Here is a 20,943-nt window from a genome sequence, read left to right as displayed (position 1 = left end):
ATAAAAAAGCAATAACAAATGAAAATGACATGAACTTTACTATTCATGGCATTGTATCGACTGGGCATTTATTTGCTTGGTTGCCCTAAATCTTTGACTTTTTCCAGAGCTCCTGTAGGATTAATTAATCCAGTTTCTGTGAGGGTTTGGAACTTCTTAGTCGTTTTGCTGATGCCAGTCAAGAATGCTTTTTAAATTATAAAAGTAAAATAAAGTTAGTGAAGGAAATTTAAAGCACAGAGAAATGTAGAAAGCTAAGAAAAAAATCTTAACTGCAACCACTATTAACATTTTGATGTGTTGCCTTTCAGGCTTTTTTCCCCCTTCATCTTTACTTTCATTTTGTCCTACTTCCTCTTGTTCCTCTACCCCTTACCACCAAACAAACTAAATAAATAAATAAATAAATAAATAAATAAAGTCTAAACATAGTTTTAGTCAGTACAGTGTTAATTTTTTAATATAGTGTACTTTTACATTTAACATCCCAAAATATTTATACAAGTACTCATTTCTCATTTATGCTTCTAAATAAGAAAAGTGTTTTATATATATATATATGTGTGTGTGTATATATATATATGTGTGTATATATATATGTGTATATATATATGTGTGTGTGTGTGTGTATATATATATTTTTTTTCTTAATAAAACATAAGTTTATTAGATTTGTCCATAGTCAGCAATGGTGATCTTGCTGGTCTTGTCATTCGTGGACCCAAAGGGTTTCATGGCTTCCACAACATTCGTATCCTCTTTCACCTTGCCAAAGGCTTGCCATCCAACCACTTGCCATCCAACATGCTTGCCATCCAACCACTCAGTATTGGCAGTGCAGATGAAAAACTGGGAAGCGTTTGCATTGGGTCTAGCACTTGCCATGGATAAGATGCCAGGACCCATGTGCTTCAAGGTGAAATTTTCATCATCAAATTTCTCCCCCTGGATGGACTTGCCACCAGTGCCATTATGGCATAGAAAGTCACCATCTGGCACATACATCCTAGAAGAATCCTGTGAAAGCAGGGACCTTTATAACCAAATCCTTTCTCTCCAGTGCTCAAAGCATGTAAGTTCTCTGCTGTCTTTGGTACTTTATCTGCAAGCAGCTCGAAAGAGATGGCAGCCCAAGGGTTCGCTGTCCATCGCAATGTCAGAGAACACAGTGGAGTTGACCATCGCTGGGCAATTCAGGTAGCTCTAGGGCAGCAGTGTCTACAAGGCCTAGATATTTCCAATTTTCCTCATGTGCTTGGGTTTTATTCGAGTCTTTACTCCTTTATTCAGTATATTAGTTAAGAAAGAAGCGGTTATGAAGAACCTACAATTTTTTTTCCTTCGTCTTAGAAATTTCTGTAATTTTTACATCTAGAAAAAAATGACATCCCTTCATTCATATGACATCCCCTCATTGTTGTAAGCCCCAACAACCAGAATGAATCTTACCTTTCTTGAGAGTCATTATAAAACTATCAACCTAGACAGAAATAGTAAGGCTAATATTTTGACATCAGTTATTTAGGCTAAAGGTGCCTATTAAGCTAACTGCTAGATTCTTTAACTTGTGCTGTATTCATGGATAATTATAGTATTATTTTTAATTTATTTAACCTTGTATTATGTATATCTTGAAGTTATTTATATTTTCGTAAAAATTAACTATATATTTGGTGTGTTATACCAAACTTGACATGGACAGTCAAAGGAGCATATGTCAATCTTAGTGGAAGTTGTGTCCTACCTTCCTCCATTCCTGCCTCCTACCTCAATCAGAAGTACTATAAAAAAGTCATTACCTAGGATGTTTTTGGAATATGGTTTACGGAAAGGTACCCCTTACACTTAGGCTGATTGATATATGAGTGAATAAGTTGGAAATACTTTTTGTGGGTCCCTTTATGTTAAGATACATTGTGATTAAGTTTTCTTTTCATCAACAGATTTCTACTTTTTATAGGTGTATGATTTATTTTTGGGTCATTAATTAATTATTGACTTAATAAATGTTTACACCTAACTTCTTTTATGCTTTATTGTACTGAAGCAGCAATATATAATCCAACTTGAATGTTTCTTTCATGACTAGCTTTTGGTGTCTAGGAATATGTTACTGTTAAAAGTGGAGAATATTGTATTAGATAAATTACTTTTAAAGAACACAGATTGTAGAATTACAGATCTAAAAAGAATTGTTGGAAACTTTAGTCTACTTTGATAGAGAACAAAATGAAGACAAAGAACTTATTCTAATTGGGAGTCTTTATAGTATGTTTTCTAACGTTACTTCTTTGTTCCACCAAGAACTGCTTGCTTAAAGCAAGTTTGATTATAGTATTGGTTGAATATTTAAGGTTGATAAAGTGACTGAATTTAACACATTTCCTCCCCACCATTTCTTTTAGGTGAATCTGGACTGGGGAAGTCAACATTAATCAACTCATTATTCCTCACAGATTTATATTCTCCAGAGTATCCAGGTCCATCTCATAGAATAAAAAAGACTGTACAGGTATGTATGCTATAATTGATGATAAGCTGGAGTAGTAGTAACACACTCAAAACACATGCTATAACTTTTATTATGCTTCCCTAGAGATAGGTTTTATATTTGGTCTCAGCCGATATAAAGTGGTAAATATGATGGTTGGTTAAAAGGAGAGAGAGCAAGCACAGGTAATTAGAGAAATTGTCTTGATTAGACCTTCTAAATTTGTCCCTAGGAGTCTCCTAGAGATTATACTGGGATGTAGTAAATAACACCCTAGAGTTATGCTGTCCAACATGGTAGCTACTTGCCATATTTAGCTATTTTGAGTTTGAATAAAATTAATTAAAATTTAAAATTCAGTTTCTTAGTTACACCAGCCACATTTCAAGTACTCAATAGACATATGTGGCAGGTGGTTACCATTTTGGGAAATATAGGTGTATTTCCACTATTGCATAATGTTCTGTTGGACAGTGTAGAGAAAACATGATTTGTGGAGAAGCCATTATTATTTAATATTGTGTTCTGTATTAGTGGCGTAGTACCACATGATAGATGAATGGCAGTAGCAATTTGTTATGTCGTACTTCACAGTCTTTAATGTGCATTCAGGTCACCTTGGGGAGCTTGTTAAATTTAGTCCCTGTGTTAGTAGGTTTGAGGTGGACTGAGATTTTGCATTTCTGACAAAATCTTAGGTGATGCTGATACTGCTGACCCATAGACCACACTTCATATGATAGAATAATCTAGGCTCCAGATCTGTACTGTTCAGTACAGTAGCCAGTAGCCACATGTGCTTGTTGAGCTCTTAAAATGTAGATAGTCCAAATGGAGATGTTATGCAATATAAAATACATCCCAGGTTTTGACAGTTTAGTATGTAAAAAAGAATATAAAGGATCCCATTAATAATTGTTTACATTTTGCAATGATAATATTTTGGTTATATTAAAGTACATTAATTTCACTTGTTATTTTTAAAATGGCTCCTGAAAGTTTTAAGTTACTTACACGGCTCACATTACATTTTTGTTGGACAGCACTCCTCTAAACTATTGAGTGAAGAAATTGTTGGTGTATTGATGGCAGTAGTAATACATAACACATAAGCAAAGAGGAAAGGAGTGAACAATTCTGGCTGGAGCAGGCTTTATTAAGGCTGGGGCTGGATTTGAAGGATTGGTAGTGATTAGCCTAATGCATAAGGTGGAAGGACAGCCTAGAATTTCTGGATAGAAACTCATGTATATCATACTATAAGATGCAGTTTAGTAATTAGATCCCTAAGAAGTAATTCTGTGAAGTGAATCTTCTGTTTCTTTTCTTTTTTTTTTTTTTTTTTTTTACAGTTTTTCTCTGTTTCAAGATTTTTTTTCTGTATCCTTCCTAGAGCTTGAAATTTCACATTACTTACAAAAATGTGTTCTGAAAACTTGACACTAAATTGTTTATTTATTTGATGATCAGTGTTGGCCATTTCAACCCTAAGCAAGAAGAGAAACTTTTAATTTAGGTGTTTAAACTCGAGATAAAGAAACTGTGTATGTAGAAATGTTAAAGGAGCCCCTCAGTGTAGATTCCTAAGTTCAAGAATATTTAGTCTAAAATATGTTGGATCTTAATGCTCATGTACCTGCCAGTAGTGTTTTTGGTAATTCCTGCTGGTGAGGAAATTTTCTGAATCCTCTTTGTAGTTCTGGCGTGTTGTGTAATGCCAGGTTCACATTAGTAAGTCATTAACGTCTTCCAGGTTCTATTCCAGGCAGTTTAGGTACATTAACTTATTTAATTCTTACAATGACTTTAAGAGGTAAGTAGTAGTATTACCCCCATTATATAAATGTGGAAATTTAGGTATGGATATGGCCATATCCCCGAGATCACGTAGTTAGAGTGACAGAACTAGGATACAAATCTAAACAGTCTGGTTTAGTATGTATCCTATCAAGCTATGCTGTCCCTATACTACTGATACTTAGTACATGCTGGTTTCATAGGTTAACCAGTTCTTAACAGATCAGTTAGCTTTCCTTTACTGCATCTCCCTTTTTCATAACGTTTCATCCAGCAAATTGTCAGGTGGTTTTTTGTTTGTTTTTTATTTTTTCACCTTTTTCTCTAAAAATCTTACATAAGGAAATAGCTTTCCCAATTAGGCAATTTAGACAAAATTATTTGGTCAGAGGGGCACCTGGGTGGCTCAGTCGGTTGAGCATCCAACTCGTGATTTCGGCTCAGGTCATGGTCCCAGGATTGTGGGATCGAGCCCCGCATTAGACCCTGTGCTGAGACTGGAGCTTGCTTTAGATTCTCTGTTCCTCTCTCTCTGCCCTTCCCCTGCTCACGTGTGTGTTCTGTCTCTCAAAAAAATGATTTGATCAGTGAAGTCCTCTCTTCATCATAATTATTAATATATGAAAGTAGTTAAAATAACATAGAAAATGCCTCTATAAGCTATAAGGCTGATTGATCTGATGCTAACTGGTAAGGGATACTTAAGAGAAGGGATTTTTTGTTTTTTACGTTTTAAATCTCAAATGGTACACCATAATGTTTGCTGTTATTTGTAAGGTTTGAATTTACAGTCTGGACGCTGGAGGGTATTGACTTCCCTTTAAATTTTAGGCTTGAAATTCCAATAAACTACTGGTGGGTGGTTGATCGAAGCCAATCAACTCATGAAAATTTTGTGCCTTACCATGTTTTATTTTATTTTGTTTAATAAAGAGAGAAGAACAATATTTTAGCTTGCTTGATTCATACAATGCAGTGATTTTTGCCAGTGTCTGAACAGATGAAAGTATCAGCATTTTCAATCTCAGAAATTCGACACATAGAAAGAAATCTAGCTTGTCATACTCTGTAGTGAAGTATTTGCTCAAATAGTGAGAAATTGCTTGTGATGTAGTTATGACTGTGCTTATTCTGTAATGGTCCACGTATTGCAAAATGGATATTAAATAGGATTCATTGTCAAACTGTCATCAGTGATTCCCCTTATTGTAAGACTGAATATTTTTTCTTTTTCCTTTTTATTATATCTTCTCAGTTTTATGCAATGAGCATGCTTTTATAATTTTTTTAAAAAATGCCTTTCAGAAAAGAATATAATACCAAAAGATAAAAAGTAGCTCTGGGGAATAAGATTCATATTAAGAATTGGTTCTCAGTTCAGCAAAATCTCTCCCCTAAAAGTTCTTATGCCAAAAATAAATTTGCCAAACAAATCAGCAAGTTTATCAAAAATACTGACAGACTATGTGGTATTGTCTACCCTAAACCAGTTGCTTAGACCAAAAAACTTGGAGCCATCCTTAACTCCTTTTTACTCTCTACTTCCGCATGCAGTCCATCAATAAATCCTGTTACTTCTGCTTTCACAATATATCCTCAATCCTACCACTTTCCTAGTACCACTCCTATCCAGGCTCCATCATTTCTCTTCCTAGATATAACAGCCTAATTCACTTCTCTGACTGTGATCGTCGGCCACTGCCCCAATCTTTTTAACAAAACAGTAAGAATCTTCTCTTACAATGTAAATCAGATCCTTTTGAACCTCTGTTCAAAACTCTTCAGTGGCTTTCCATCTCAGAGCAAGGCTGGAGTCCTTACAGTATCTAGAGGACCTTATAAGATTTGCCCTCACCCCTCTCTGTAACCTATTTCCCACACTTTTCCACTTTTGGCTTACTCTGCTCTGACTAAACCAACATCCTTGCTGTTCTTTGAACAGGCCAATCCTACTTTCTACCTCAGGGCTCTTCCACATCTTGTTTCTCAGCCTTCAGTGTTCTTCCCTGAGATTTCCTGATGGCTTGCTCCCTAACTTTCATCAATTCTCTGCATAAATGCTGCTTTTTCAGTGAGGCCTTGTCTGGCCACCCTATAAACTCCTTCCGGGCCCTACCTTGGCTCTAAATGTATTAAGTTCTGTGAAGGTAGCAACTTCATCTTATTCACTGTAAACTCATTTCTTAGAACTGCATCTGAAAACTGCATCCAGTATTAATGAATGATTGAACAAACAATTTAAAAAATGTATATGACTTAGTGTTTAGTTGGGATATTTTGAACTTCAGGATCTTTGAAGTTTTGTTAATCTTTTCTTCTTGGTTCATGATGTTTTATAAATCACTATTTAGAAAAAGTAAAATAATTTTAAATTTGAGAATTTTTGAGGTTTTTAATTTGACAATTATTTTATTGTTTTTTAAAAAATTTTTTCAATGTTTATTTATCTTTGAGAGAGCGAGACAGAGAGAGACAGAGTGCGAGCGGAGGAGAGGCAGAGAGAGGGGGAGACACAGAATCCAAAACAGGCTCCAGGTTCTGAGCTGTCTGCACAGAGCCTGAAGCTGGCCCGAACTCACAAATCAGGAGATCATGACCCGAGCCGAAGGCAGACGCTTAACCAGCTGACCCACCCAGGCGCCCCAATTTGACAATTTTTTTTTTAAGTTTTGTTGGTTATTTTCATTTTTTTCTTGAGCAGAATTTTTAAAAATTATTAAATTAATATGTGGCTTTACACAAAAAGGCATAAATTTTAACTTAAAGCTTGATGAACTTTTGTATATGTATCCATATATCCAGGTAATTACCACCTAGATTAAGATATTATAGTACATTTCTAGCACCCCAGAAGACTTCCTTGTGCCTCTCAGTATTACACCAAACCCCAAATATAAATAGCTTTCTGACTTCTGTTTCCATAGATTAATTTTGCCTGTTCTTGAATTTCATTTAGATGCTATACTCTTTTGTGTCTGATTTTTTTCACTGAAGACTATATCTGTGGTATTTGTCCATGTTGTGTACTGTAGTTTTCATTGTTGTATAATGTACCATTGTATGAATATATCTCAGATTATATTCTATTGTAGGTAAGCATTTGGGTTTTCTTTCTTTTTTATTTTTGTTTTTACCAATATGAATATTTTTGTACATTGTTTTAGTGGACCTAGGGACTCATTTCTATTGTGTGTCTGTGCATATTAATATAAAGGTATTTTATTGTTTCAGTTAATTTGCTTTCATATAAGATTGAACATGTCTTCTGTACTTATTAACTTCAGATTTCATTGAAGTGTTTTGACCATCTTAAAATTTCCTATCTTTTTCTCTTTGATTTGGAGGAGTTTCTTATCTAGATAATTGTCCCTTATATTTCATACATTCAGGATAATTTCTCTCAGGCCAGCATCTGTTAAAGACAGTGCGAGAGGCGCTTTGTTAGAATTCTTTTTACATTTGCCTGTCTCCAAAATAATTCTGGTTAAACTCACTTTACTTTCTCTTAAGGTAACATTTTGAAAGTGTTCTTTTCTATTGTGAACATCTTCCCAACTCTCTCTCTGTCTCTCTCTGAAAACAAAAGAGTAATCAAGGCTTGAGAGTATCTATAGTAAGATTTTTAAAACAAAGTACTGTGTACTACTATTGAATTTCCTTTTTACCAAAAGTAAGACCTATAACATCTGAGAACTAGATGGATTCTCACTAGAATCCGAGAGAAGTACCCTTTCCTGACTGCACCATGGAAGTATTCCTTGATATACTGGAAACAAGTTCAAGATCCTCTAAACTCTTTTCTTCACTTACCCAGGAGAGAACATAACATGTTCTGAGTCATTCAGTGGATTTAGAAAATAGAATATAGTTTTCTTTTACAGTTGACTGACTCTTCACCAAGTCCAAAAATGTAGCAGATAATCTCCTTTGGAAGCTCATAAATTCTTTCATTGGAGACTGGTCAGAAGTATTACATCTCGGCCCAGACATTTAAGACCAGGAGAAACATAAAATCATGAGTTTCAAAAAACAAATGTCTACAATTTCCCTGACCTGAAAGCTGTCTGGACCACTTCCAACTGTCAAAAAAAAAAAAAAAAAAAAAAAAGACAAAAAGAAAAATCCTGTGATGTAGCCAAATAGGGAGTGAAATTTTAATAAAGACCATGATCTCATAATCTCCTCCCTGAGTATTTTTTACTTATAAGAGACTTGTATCATTAATAAGAAATTCCTTCACATTTGCAGTCTTGGAATGAAGGAGAAGCTGTCTACATTGGACAGAGAGATGGTTCTGAGCTTCCTCTGTATCAAAGGTTCTGATTTGAATGAAGTTTTCAGTATTAAATAGAAGTCCTTTGGGATTGATTCCCAGTGTGCTGTCGTGAGCCTCGGGACTCTGGCTCTGCAGCTCCAAATGTGAGCCAACACTCTAGTTCCAGAGTTCTTTATACCAGTGGTTTCCAGACTTGAGAGTCCATCACTGGAAGACTTGCTAAAACAGCTTACTGAGTCCCTCTCCCCAGAGTTTGCTCTTTAGTGGGTTTGAGGCAGGACTCAGAGAATTCATATTTCTAATAAGTTTCCAGACTATGCAGCTGCCAGTCAGGATACTACGCTTTGAGAATGAGTGCTCTGTAGTCTTTCTAGCCTGATACAGACTGATTTCATCCTGTATTTCTGGGAAGATTTTAGAGAGGGTACTGTTTATCCTTAGTTCTTTCAGAATATTTCACATTGAATGAAATAGTACCATATTTTCTGTTTTTATTCATATATTTTTTTGTTAATAGACTGATTAAGATGAAGTGATAGAAAAAATTGAATGCTTGTTCCACTTCATGTTCCAATCTCAAATATAGGTCCTTAGATTAACAAAGTTTTAAGAAAAATATTACATACAGTGATGCATGTACAGTAGTAACTTTTATAATATTGTTATATTTGAAAATTTTTGGACCATATGTCAAGTCAGTTGAAAGGTTGCCAGCTATCTCCGAGGGAAAAACTGCCCTTTATTCTGGGACTAAATCAGTTCTAGTTTGTTTTGTGAAATGAGAGTGTTAGTTTTTTTTTTTTTTTTTTTTTAAGTTCTTAGTTGGCAACCTTATATTGGTCCCCTTTAAAATTTTTTTCTTGGGGCGGGGGGTGCCTGGGTGGCTCATTCAGTTAAGTGGCTACTTCCACTCAGGTCATGATCTTGTGGTTTGTGAGTTTGAGCTCCACATCGGGCTCTGGGCTGACAGCTCAGAGCCTGGAGACTGCTTCAGATTCTGTGTCTCCCTCTTTCTCTGCTCCTCCCCTGCTCGCAATCAATCAATCAATCTCTCTCTCTCTCTCTCTCTCTCTCTCTCTCAAAAATAAACATTAAGAAAATTAAAACTTTTTTCTTGGGGTGCCTGGGTGGCTCAGTCAGTTAAGCATCTGACTCTTAATTTCAGCTCAGGTCCTGATCTTGCGATTTGTGAGATCAAGCCCCATGGGCTCTGTGCTGACAGTGTGGAGCCTGGTTGGGATTCATTCATTCTCATTCTGTCTCTCTCCCCTCAACCCACTCAAGTGTGTGTGCATACACTGTCTCTCAAATAAACTTAAAAAACCCTTGTTTTTCTTGGTTTGGAAAGTCCTAAAAATCACTATTGCAAATTAAATGGCTACAAAAATTTTAGAGGTGAAAACAGGTGAAAGCAATGAATCCTATCCTATCCCTAGGATAACATTTTATAGACTCCTTGAGACATCTTTATAAAGCCCAATTAGGAAACTCTCTTGTTGGTGTTGGTCCAATATTGATAGTTTTTTAAAGTATTCACGGGACAGACATTTGAATATCTTACTCCAGGTTTGGGGGCTACAGTGATGATGGACACGATCAAATTTCTTAACGATCTCGCAATCACATGATTTAGTGAGACTATTGCTGCTGTAATGTGTTATAGAGGTTACCTTGGCAAGGTAGATTTTAGTGAAGTAGTAGGAATGGAGGGCAAGATGGCAGTGGATTGAAAAGGGATAGTAAATGGGGTCGTGAAGGTGGGATGGCTGTGAAGAAAAGGACAAGAGGGATTACCTGGAGGTTGAGTGTAGGGTACTGAGAGAGTTGTTTGGTTTTTATTTCCAAAAAAGACCTGAGAATGTTTATATCCAATGGAGAATCAATCCCTAAGAGATGAGAGGTTGAAAATAAACTGGAAATAGTCTAAATGGTTGTCAACATGACTCTGAAATGGAGTGATCACATCCCTGGTATATATTGAGAAATAAGCCTCAGGAAGAAAGGGATCTGTTCATCGGAACAGAAGGAAAGACTGTTGCATCAAACAAATTGAGGATGCTCTTGTCTTCATCTACAGATGAGGTACTTTGCTGAGCGTGGTTGGAGAGATAGTAACGTAGAGCTAGAGAAGAGCCATTCTGGGAAATGAAAGAGGCATGGGACTAGTGAGCACATAAAAGCATCATTGGATAGCAGGGAAATTCCTGTCAAATTGAAGTTCATAAATTTTGTGTAACAAAGATATCTGGGCTGGAAAAGAAAAAGAAATAAAGGGTTTAGGAGGGGGTTTGCTAATAGAAAATGAAAAGGACAAGACATTTAAGATCTCAATTTAAGGAGGTGCAGGGGATTGAGGTGTAGTGATTTAGTGTAGCAGGCAGAATTCGAATCTTTGGATCAACTTTATTAATAAACTAGGTTTGGGTCTTGATGAGAAGTAGTCTTTAGGCATAACTATTCTACTATTGGTCATTGCCTCTTAGTTTCTTGTGGAACATAATGAAGTATCTAAGATGATACTTATCTTCTCGGCCATTAAATAGAGTAGGTAGTGTTTGTGTTTGAGTAAGTGGAGTATCTCAGGCTGTTTAAGTCTCTTGTTCCACGTCTCTGCAGAGCTTTGGCTGTAATGCCACCTCCTGAGCAAGTTTAGGTATAGAGGTAACTCCTGACAAAATTTTAACCCTCTCCTTGAAATTTAATACAGTTAATTGAGTAACACTTTTTATTTACCTTAACAAATAGCTCTTAAACATTGGTTAGAAAACTTCAGTTATTTAACAGTCTTTTAAAAATGAAAGAAATGAAGCTATGGAAACACTGAAGGTTTGAGTTTGTCGTTGTTGTTTTTTTCCCCTCAGATTGGAAAACTGAACAATATTAGAAAAAAGAGTGCCTTACATTTCTGGGAGTTAGGAGTCCAAAAGAGGCCTCAGTAAATTAATTATACATAAACAATATAATGGGCTTTAGTTTTATTTTTCAGAAAGAAACATAATTGAAAATGCCCTTGATTCATTCCTTCAGCATTAAATTATGCATTTAATGTTAGAGAACTTTTGAGTGATGCCATAAAATATGCTTATGTGACCTGCTTAAGTAAAGTGCATGGGAAAATGGCCATTTGGAATAGATTTCTTAAGAAAAGTTTGAAATTCCTGAACTTGAACTAATTTGTTTTCCATGGATCCCACGAGGATACTTGCAAAACCAGATGATAGGATACAGTCAGATCCTGTGAATGGCACTAGTTTACAGTTATGTTTTCTGGATCTCTTCCATATGTTGCCTTCTTTGTATTTGACCATGTATGGATACAAAGAATTTCATAGGCCAGAAAAGTGGCTTTTATAAACAGACTCTTTAAAGTACAGATCTTAATTTTTCTTACGTCCATAAACAATTAAGTTGTTAAACTGATTATAAAAATAAAAAGGAAACAACGGTCTTAAAATACAAGCTGGTATGGTGTGTGATTAGTATACAACCTATTACTGAAGATAGAAATGGCCTTTGCTTAGTAACAAGGGAACCAAAAGTGGTTTGGGGTAAAATTGGGGAGATGATTCATGTAGAACAATTATATCCTGCATCAATTTCTAATATATAGTACTATGTCATTTAAAAGAATTGTTAAGTAAAGGGTAGTATGATTTCTTTGGGTAGTTCTGCTTCAGTGACCATTAATGAATAGCTTATTTTTATGACGGAGAGGGAAGCCAATTCAAGATATATCAAGATGTTGCATTTGACCAGATTGTCCTTTAAAAAAAAATTTATATAATGACAAATAACTAGATTGTCCTTTAACTAGAGGACAACCATTTTTTATTTTTATAAGATATGAACTTTGTAAGCCACATAACACATCTTTTTTTTTTTTTTTTTTTTTTTTTTTTTTTTTAGTTTTGATAATCTAACACTGATGAGTCTGATTATTTCCTCATTTTGCCTTCCTCATAAGAGTAACCTGGTATGAGACTACTGGTATTATCTTAGCTATGTGGTATGAAACAGTGGTCTCCTATGCAATGCACATCCATTGTTGGTACTGAAAATGGTCAGAAAGCATTAAGAACCCTATTTATTGATGTTTACTTTTTTAATCTAGAGAGAATTAATACTGTTAATACTTATTAACAGATTTCCAATTGTATATATTTGGTAGATAAATAAATACATTTGGGATGTTCAAAATTTTCACCAATAGTTCTACAAGGATTAAAGCAATTTAGTAAAGAGCATTGGTATAAAAGATAAGACCTTTGCCTCTTATTTGTCTAAAAGATTAGAAGTCCCTCCATAGACATGCATATCCAAATCTCAGGCAGTGTTTTCAGTGTTAACAGTTTTTTTTACATGATTTTTTTTTAACAAAATAACTTGATTGCTATCGACCTGCACTGTCCAATCCAGTGTCACTAAGCTACGTGTGGCTATTTAAGCTAATTCAAATTAAATAAACATTCAGCTCCTCAGTTGCTCTATTCACGTTTCAAGGGCTAAGTAGCCACATGGGCAAGCATCTAATGTATTGGACAGTGAGGGTACAGAACATTTGCATCATCTCAGAAGGTTCTATTGGACAGTGCTGCTACAGACTTTCCTACCCAGTAGTCTTAGTCTCAGTTCCTTGGTCTCTTCATACCTCAGCCAGCCTCTGAAAGAACATGTCAAAAGGGAATGGAAAGACATCATTTCTGTAAGCCTGAAAGGTACACCCAACTTTTTCTACCTAGAAATTAGAAATTTTCCTTTCCATACTCTGTTAGCAGACATAAATAGTTGAAGTTGCTTTTCACATATTGATGATTACATTTTTTCCTTAAGTCTAGAAGTACTTAATTCATACCGTCTTATGGCAACTAATATTTAAAGTTTGAATCTAATTCTTCCCTCTTAAATTAGCCTACCAACGTACCTAGAGCCTCTAGTCCTAGTAAGCCCTTGATGTAAATGTACATTGAGGGGTGCCTGGGTGGCTCAGTCAGTTGAGCGTCTGACTCTTGATTTTGGCTCAGTTCATCATCTCAGGGCTGTGGGATCGAGCTCTATGTTGGTCTCTGTGCTGAGCTTGGAACCTGCTTAAGATTCTCTCTTTCTCTGTCTCTCTCTTTCTCTCTCTCTCTCTCCCCCCTTCGCTCCCCCTCTCCCCCACTTGTGTATGTGCATGCTCTCTCTCTAAAAAGATAAATAAAATTAAATTTAAAAAAATAATAAAAGTATGCATCAGATGAAAGCCTGTGTTTTTCTGGGGTCATTATTCCCCTTTTCTGTTTAAATCCATGTTTACTTTATCTAGCAGCAGCATATGCCCAAGATGAATGACTTACATGTTCTGATGCAGAGTTTGGGGTTACAGAAAATCTTAGATTGTAGGAGGAATTGTTGTTATTGTTCAAGTCTAATACCCTTTCTCAAATAGAACATTCTTACAAATTGTAAAGAGAACCAAAGATTTTAATCAGAGGTGGTAGGATTTTTTGTTTTTTTTCAGTGCCTGGACCTTTGCTGATCACTTTGGTATAAATGTGAAATATAACATTTGAGAAGAGAGTTGGATCTTAGCCATAACATAAACACAAGTGTAAATAATTATGGCCATACTGAGAAAGGTTTGGGAATGTAATTAAGTTCACTTGAGTAATTGGTTTGGACCAAACTAGATGGAAATAGTTCAGAAAAGCATTTACTGTAAATGGTAGATTAGATGTACTTTTTGGTTAATTGCATTTGATTTCTATGAATTACTGAATCATTTAAGCATATTGTTTGTGTTGTTAGACACACATTAGATCATATAGGCATTGTGTGGCTTTAGTGACTATTACTATTTTATCAGTTCCCATTTTCCTTCTTTATGTCAACTATAAGCCATAAACCCACTACTTACATATGTGCCTTTCTTTTAAGTAACCAGGATTTCTCAATCCACAATAATTGATTTTGAAGAAAATGTGGGTAGATTTAGTTTGCAGAAAATTTCCCAGTTGGTTTTGATTAATGCTCATCTCCCTGCTTCTTACCTTGTAGGAAACCACAGGTGTAATATATGGTATTAATATCTGTGCCAATAATTCTTACAGGTGGAACAGTCCAAAGTTTTAATCAAAGAAGGTGGTGTTCAGTTGCTGCTCACAATAGTTGATACGCCAGGATTTGGAGATGCAGTGGATAATAGTAATTGGTAAGAAGGGTTTATCATCACTGCTTTATATTGATTGCATTTTGGGTATCGGTGGTTAGACTTTTTTCTGCTTAAGATTTTTAAACTTCTCATCTTAGCAGAGGTCACTGAACTTTCTAGTGATATGACTTGAGTTCTTACACCAACTTTGCCACTTACTTGACAATGTTACTTAATTTCTTTGAACTGATTTCCTTTTCTATAAAATGGAGGTAATACCTATCATAGAATTATTTTGAAGACAAATTCTAAAGCAACATGGATACAAGAATTCTCATTATAAGGAAGTTAAAACTTCATTTTCTTCTATAATTTTATCCACTTATTGTATATATTATTTTCTATCCCATCCTAATTTAAATCTGATTTTAAATGTTCCATTTCTCCATAAGTCATAAGTTAAGAAAACATCCATGGCATTCTATTTAGAAATAGTATATTATAAACAATATTTTTCTTTGTTTTTGAAGTAAATTTCTGTTAACTTTTAAAACAAATAAGTTCATCATGAAGTTTTTGTATAACTTAATCTTTTAATTTGAAATAAAAACCTCTGTACTTAATGCAGATAACATAATTTGGTTGTGTTTTGATGCTAAATAATTAATTTTTTTCCATTTGGAAAGTTCAGAAATAATGAATCAAGATTTATCCAAGGTGATAACTACTTGTTTTTGAATCAGTGTATGTAGAATAATTTGAGATATCTTCCACTGGTTTGATTGGTTTTGCCTATTTAAAAATATTGATTACTGTAGCAGTCCTCAGTTGTACATTCATATGTAGAATTGCAACTTAATTATTTTATTTATCTGCTTTTTGTAGCTGGCAGCCTGTTATTGACTACATTGATAGTAAATTTGAGGACTACCTAAATGCAGAATCTCGAGTGAACAGACGTCAGATGCCTGATAACAGGGTGCAGTGTTGTTTATACTTCATTGCTCCTTCAGGACATGGGTCAGTACCTTGATACTTCTGATAATCTGCTGTTGTTTATTATGACTGAACTTTGGGGATATATTTTAGTTATCCATATCTCTGTGGAGTACATTTAAATATATCAGTTGTAAAATCCCTAATTCTATACAAAAATGGCTTATAAAAAACACGTTGTAAGTCCTAGATAAGTTAATAGTAACCTTCATGCGTAGGCTTTTTTTTTTTTTTTTTTTTTTTTTAACCTGTTCATAAGGAGCAGTGTTTCCATCATGGTTTAATGTTTCAATGTGGCTAATTTAGCTTCCTTTTGACCACTCTACCACAAATTGAACTACCAAATAAGGGGAAACAGCTATAAAAATTAGCTTACACAAATTTTAAGAAACTTCAAAGATGCAAAGATGTTTTTACTATGAATCTGATAGAAAAGATTACAAGAAAGGTTAAGTACCAAAGTTCTTAGTGTGCCATTTCTTTCTTCGCTAAATTTCTTTGGCTTGTGTTTCACCTTAGCTATCACAATCATATTGTTTAAGTTTCATATCATCAGTGCTACTCTTATTAGGAGTTAAGGTGTAAGTGTCTTATATTCATCTGATCTGATTATTTTTGTTAATATGGCTAGCTTGTATTCCTTTTTTTATTGTTTGTACTTCCTGTGTCATCTGAGTAGATATATATGTCACTGTCAACTGCAGATGTTTGTAATTACTCTTCTTCAATCTTTTTCTTTAGATAGATGACTCTGTATAGCTCAGCCACCTGATGATCAGAGCCACTATCTCTCTACCAGAAGGAACTGGGATATTATACAGCATCAGACTAAATAGGATTACATCATCTAACACCCAGGTTACAGTCGTATAAACCAGTTGCTTCATGAGAGTACCTGTCTTCCCTTTTCTGCTTCTTTCTCGATCTTTTTCCTAGAAAGGCTAATAATGCCCATTATCACTATCGTGGTTGAGCAACAAGTCTGAATCATGTAGTTTACCATTTTTGCACTGTCAGATTATAGTGACAAATGTTTCTTTTTTTAATTTCTAATATTCTTCTATAGTGTTCTTTGAGGTTTACATATTGTATAAAATTGATTCATCAACTTAAAAGGCTTAAAAAAAAAATCTCAAAAACATAACACACGGGCACCTGGGTGGTTCAGTCAGTTAAGCATCCAGCTTCGGCTCAGGTCATGATCTCGCGGTTTGTGAGTTCAAGCCCCCATTGGGCTCTGTGCTATAGCTCAGAGTCTGGAGCCTGCTTCAGATTCTGTGTCTCCCTCTCTCTCTAATCCCTCCCCTGTTCACACTATGTGTCTCTGTCTCTCAAAAATGAGCGTTCAAAAAAATTTTGTAAAAACTAACACCCTGTATAGCTTTTCTTGAGTACTTGCTAACTTCTTCCTGATATATGTATTAATTAATTTATTTTTTATTCATTCTAGTTAACTTGCTAGGGCTTTTTCCTAGAAGACAACAGAGTAAAATCTTAACTTTTATTTATTTATTTTCATTTTTTTAATCTGCAGTTTAGTCAGTAGAAATTTGTCAGTTTATATCCAGTTTTATTATTTTAGATCTTTTGGACTCTCTCCAAGATTTAGTAATTCTCATGAAACCACATTCCTTCTATCTCTGGGGGAAAGTACATTTCTTAAAATTGCATGGGAAATGAGATTAAAAAAAATTTTTTTTTTTTTTAATGATTCAAACAATGTGTGGTAGCTTTGGGCCATTTCATATTTGTCACAAGGGATGGGAGTTCAAAATTTTTATTTTCTAGGTGTAAAAATGTGCTTTTGAATAGTTTCTCATCTTAACTATTTTTAGACATGGAACAAAGTTTTGCCCATTGGTAGGTGCTACTGTGTATTAAGTTAAAGAATAAAACACTGAATTTTATGTAGAGAATTCCTGATCTGCTCACTACAGACTAAAATTGTAGGCAGTCTGAGAGATGAATCAGGGCCTTTCTGTCTTATCTGGGTAGTCCTTTTTGGAGAGGTCCTGTTGTGGAGTAATTATAAATCGGTCCAACATTGTATTTTCAGTGTTCCCCACCTCACCCCACCAAGTATCGTCACTAAACGACTGGTAGTTGCTATTAAGTTTAAAAACTGACTTGGAACTTGAATTTTAAAATGGTATTTTTACCCTTTTGAATATTGATTGCCACTTAAAAAAGTCAGTTTCATTCAGTGAGTTTTATATGGAAGGTTTTTTTTTTCCCTAAGAAATATATGTATGTGTATATTAAATATTTGTCATTTACCCTGTAGTCATTTTATTTATTTTGCTATAGGCTTTGAGGTTCAATAGTTTTCCCCCTCTAATATGGGTTTATCTTCTAGAAATTCTATAAAGGACTTTCCATTGTTTAAAAACAACATTTAAAAACTAAATTTCTTGGAAAAGATGACCTGAAATAAAACTAAATGGACAGAGGAAAAATTTCAACCAGAATGTAATCTACATGTGAATTAAATGTTTTCTGCTGGGGCGCCTGGGTGGCGCAGTCGGTTAAGCGTCCGACTTCAGCCAGGTCACGATCTCGCGGTCCGTGAGTTCGAGCCCCGCGTCAGGCTCTGGGCTGATGGCTCAGAGCCTGGAGCCTGTTTCCGATTCTGTGTCTCCCTCTCTCTCTGCCCCTCCCCCGTTCATGCTCTGTCTCTCTCTGTCGCAAAAATAAATAAACGTTGAAAAAAAAAAAATTTAAAAAAAAAAAAAATAAAATAAATGTTTTCTGCTGTTGACATTTTGTAAGCTTCTGAAATTTGTATTCTAATTTAAAAGGGCAGAAGGGTTTTATCGGGGCTTTTATAAAGATTTTACCTTTTTTTTCTAAAGTTTAATTTTTAAACTGATTTAAATGTTCTTCGGCCTGGTTTTATATTTAAGAAGTTGACTTTACCAATTTCCTTGTCATGGTTGTTTTTTAGTGTCTTTCTCTTTAAAAGTTGAGATTATAAATATTCAGCAAGTGCTGTTTTACTGTTAAGTGTAAAGCCTTGTTAACTTAGATTTTGATTTTAATATTTTGTATTAAACGCTCTTAAGATGTATTAAAATTTCAGAGTAACTGAATTCTTTTGTTTCTGGTTAATGAGGTGGTATTCACGATAATTTAAATTTGTTATGAGTAGAATCTGGAAAGTGAACCGTAAAAATTTATAGATCTGAGATTGATTGATTGGGCCATGGCTTTTATATTTAGTGTTGTGTGTTATGACTGATGAAAAGAAGCAAAATTTAAGATTTTTTGGAGTTGGATAGGTTCTTTCAGTTAGCCTTTGTGAATAAGAGTGCTATTTATAGATAATACAGTGTTATTCCAGCGACAGTCTCTTTTCTGTAGTGTTCCCTATTCTCTGAATGCCAGTATCACATTTCAAAGGATTCAGGATAAGGAGAATTAGAATAGAAGGTAGTTGTCTTCTCCGTATCTGCCTTCCTACTTCATAGCCCTGTCTTTCTGTCAGTCAGTGTCACTACCACAAAGAGGTATAGTATCGTTTATTACTTGTTAGTAAAAAGGAATACCTCTTTAGTCTCTGGGCCCCTGTTCCTCCCAACTTTATATATTTATAAACACACGCACACACACACACACACACGTGACCTACATGTAACTATAGTACTCTAAGAGAACTCTAACAAGGACTTTCTCTTTATAATGTTAGTAAAATTCATAATGAAACTAGATCTTTATTCAATTTTTGTCATGGTTTATAGGTTAAGGAATACCAATTTAGAATGATATTTCTAAGCAGAATACTCCCATCATCTTCATTTATTTTTATGGAATATTAATTTTTAATCTGTAGTCTAGATGTGAGGAATTTCTTGGGTTTTCATTTAGAGTTATTTGAAAACATAAAGAAAATCACAGGAACTTACTTTTTTGGTCAACAGATATTTGGACAGCTTCTCAAGTGACACTGTACTGGGTGTTGGAGATACAGATGAATGAGACAAAGGTCTTGCTCTTAAGGATCTTCTAATGAGAAGATGGGGAAAACAAATATACGTAATTGGCAAATTAAGTGTTGTGATCACTTAGAAGATGACTAGATGTTAGGTTGGAGATGGATTCCCAGAGGAAATGAGAATTGTAAGCCAAGTCCTAAAGGACCTATAGGAATAGGGATTAGGCAAGCCAAGTAGAAAGGGGATGGGAATGGAGAGTGTTTCAGTCAGAGGCAGTAGCCAATGACCAGTGATCAAAGTATGGTTCTTTCAAGAAATCATGGGTAGTTCAAAAAGGAGAATTACAAGCAGGAGGTGGCAAAAGATGCTACCAGATGCTAAGCGATGAGAACAGCCTGAGAGGCTATGTCTTCACAGGCCTTGTAGGCCATGCTAGCCAAGGAATCTGGCCTTTAGTAAGGTTTTCAGTCAGAGAAATGACTCATTCAGATTTGGAGTTTAGAAAGACCTTTCTGACTGCAGTGTGCATGGTTTGGAGGGAAACCGGATGTATTCTAATAGTAGCCCATACCAAAGGTCTTCATGGCCTGACCCAAAGTTATATATTTATTTGTTCAGCAGATCTTGTGGAATCTTTGGGAGTGAGAATTAGAGGAGGGAGGAATCCTGGATTTCAGCCAGGAGTAATTGGATGGATTGTAGTACCATTCTCAAAAATTGCACAGAAGAGGAGAGAAAATTTGGGGGTTCAGATGAGCTTTTGATTTTGAGGAGCCTCAATGGGGTGTCCAGGTGGTATTTCCACTGGGTAAATACAAACTGGATCATACAAGTGAGATCGGGGCTGGGTGTGAAGATTTGAGATCTATAGAAGATGTTAGAAGTCACTGTGGTTGATGATAAGCATACAGAATGTAAAGAGAGAAGAGGACCTAGTAGAGTATTCTGAGGAATACAACACTTAAGAGACTAGCTTACAGAGAAGATCTTTAAAAGTACCCTTAGGGAGTAGCTTGTGAGAGGGTAATGTCAAATGCTGCATAATGGGTAAATTTAAAAAATAATAATAAACACCACAATATTTAGGAGTTATTGATGCTAATTATATTAGCAGCATGAAAGTATTTCATGACCCCCCCCCCCTTTTTTTTTATTAGTTTTTAAATGTTTATTCATTTTTGAGAGAGAGAGAGACAGAGTGTGAGTAGGGGAGGGTCAGAGCAGGAAACACAGAATCTGCCGCAGGCTCCAGGCTCTGAGCTGTCAGCACAGAGCCCATTGGGGGACTCGAACTCAGGAATGGTGAGATCAGACCTGGGCTGAA

The 20,943-nt window shown here is 35.2% G+C and overlaps 1 protein-coding gene and 1 pseudogene across 3 annotated transcripts in view; one reads left to right on the top strand and one right to left on the bottom strand.

Moving 5' to 3' along the window:
- SEPTIN7 (septin 7) overlaps nucleotides 1–20,943 on the top strand; it is a 118,326-nt gene that overhangs the window by 64,116 nt on the left and 33,267 nt on the right. For all 3 annotated transcript variants that reach the window (XM_086692666.1, XM_025929527.2, XM_086692661.1), the window contains exons 3-5: nucleotides 2,406–2,512; nucleotides 14,651–14,751; nucleotides 15,577–15,711. In XM_086692666.1, the coding sequence (XP_086548792.1) occupies nucleotides 2,406–2,512; nucleotides 14,651–14,751; nucleotides 15,577–15,711 (343 nt within the window). The remainder of the gene's footprint in view (nucleotides 1–2,405; nucleotides 2,513–14,650; nucleotides 14,752–15,576; nucleotides 15,712–20,943) is intronic.
- Nucleotides 667–1,182, bottom strand: LOC112866594 (peptidyl-prolyl cis-trans isomerase A pseudogene; annotated as a pseudogene).

Source organism: Puma concolor, chromosome A2 (assembly GCF_028749965.1).
Source record: "Puma concolor isolate L17-30 chromosome A2, mPumCon1.1.hap2, whole genome shotgun sequence".
Taxonomy (NCBI): domain Eukaryota; kingdom Metazoa; phylum Chordata; class Mammalia; order Carnivora; family Felidae; genus Puma; species Puma concolor.
This window is presented reverse-complemented; position numbering and strand designations above follow the sequence as displayed.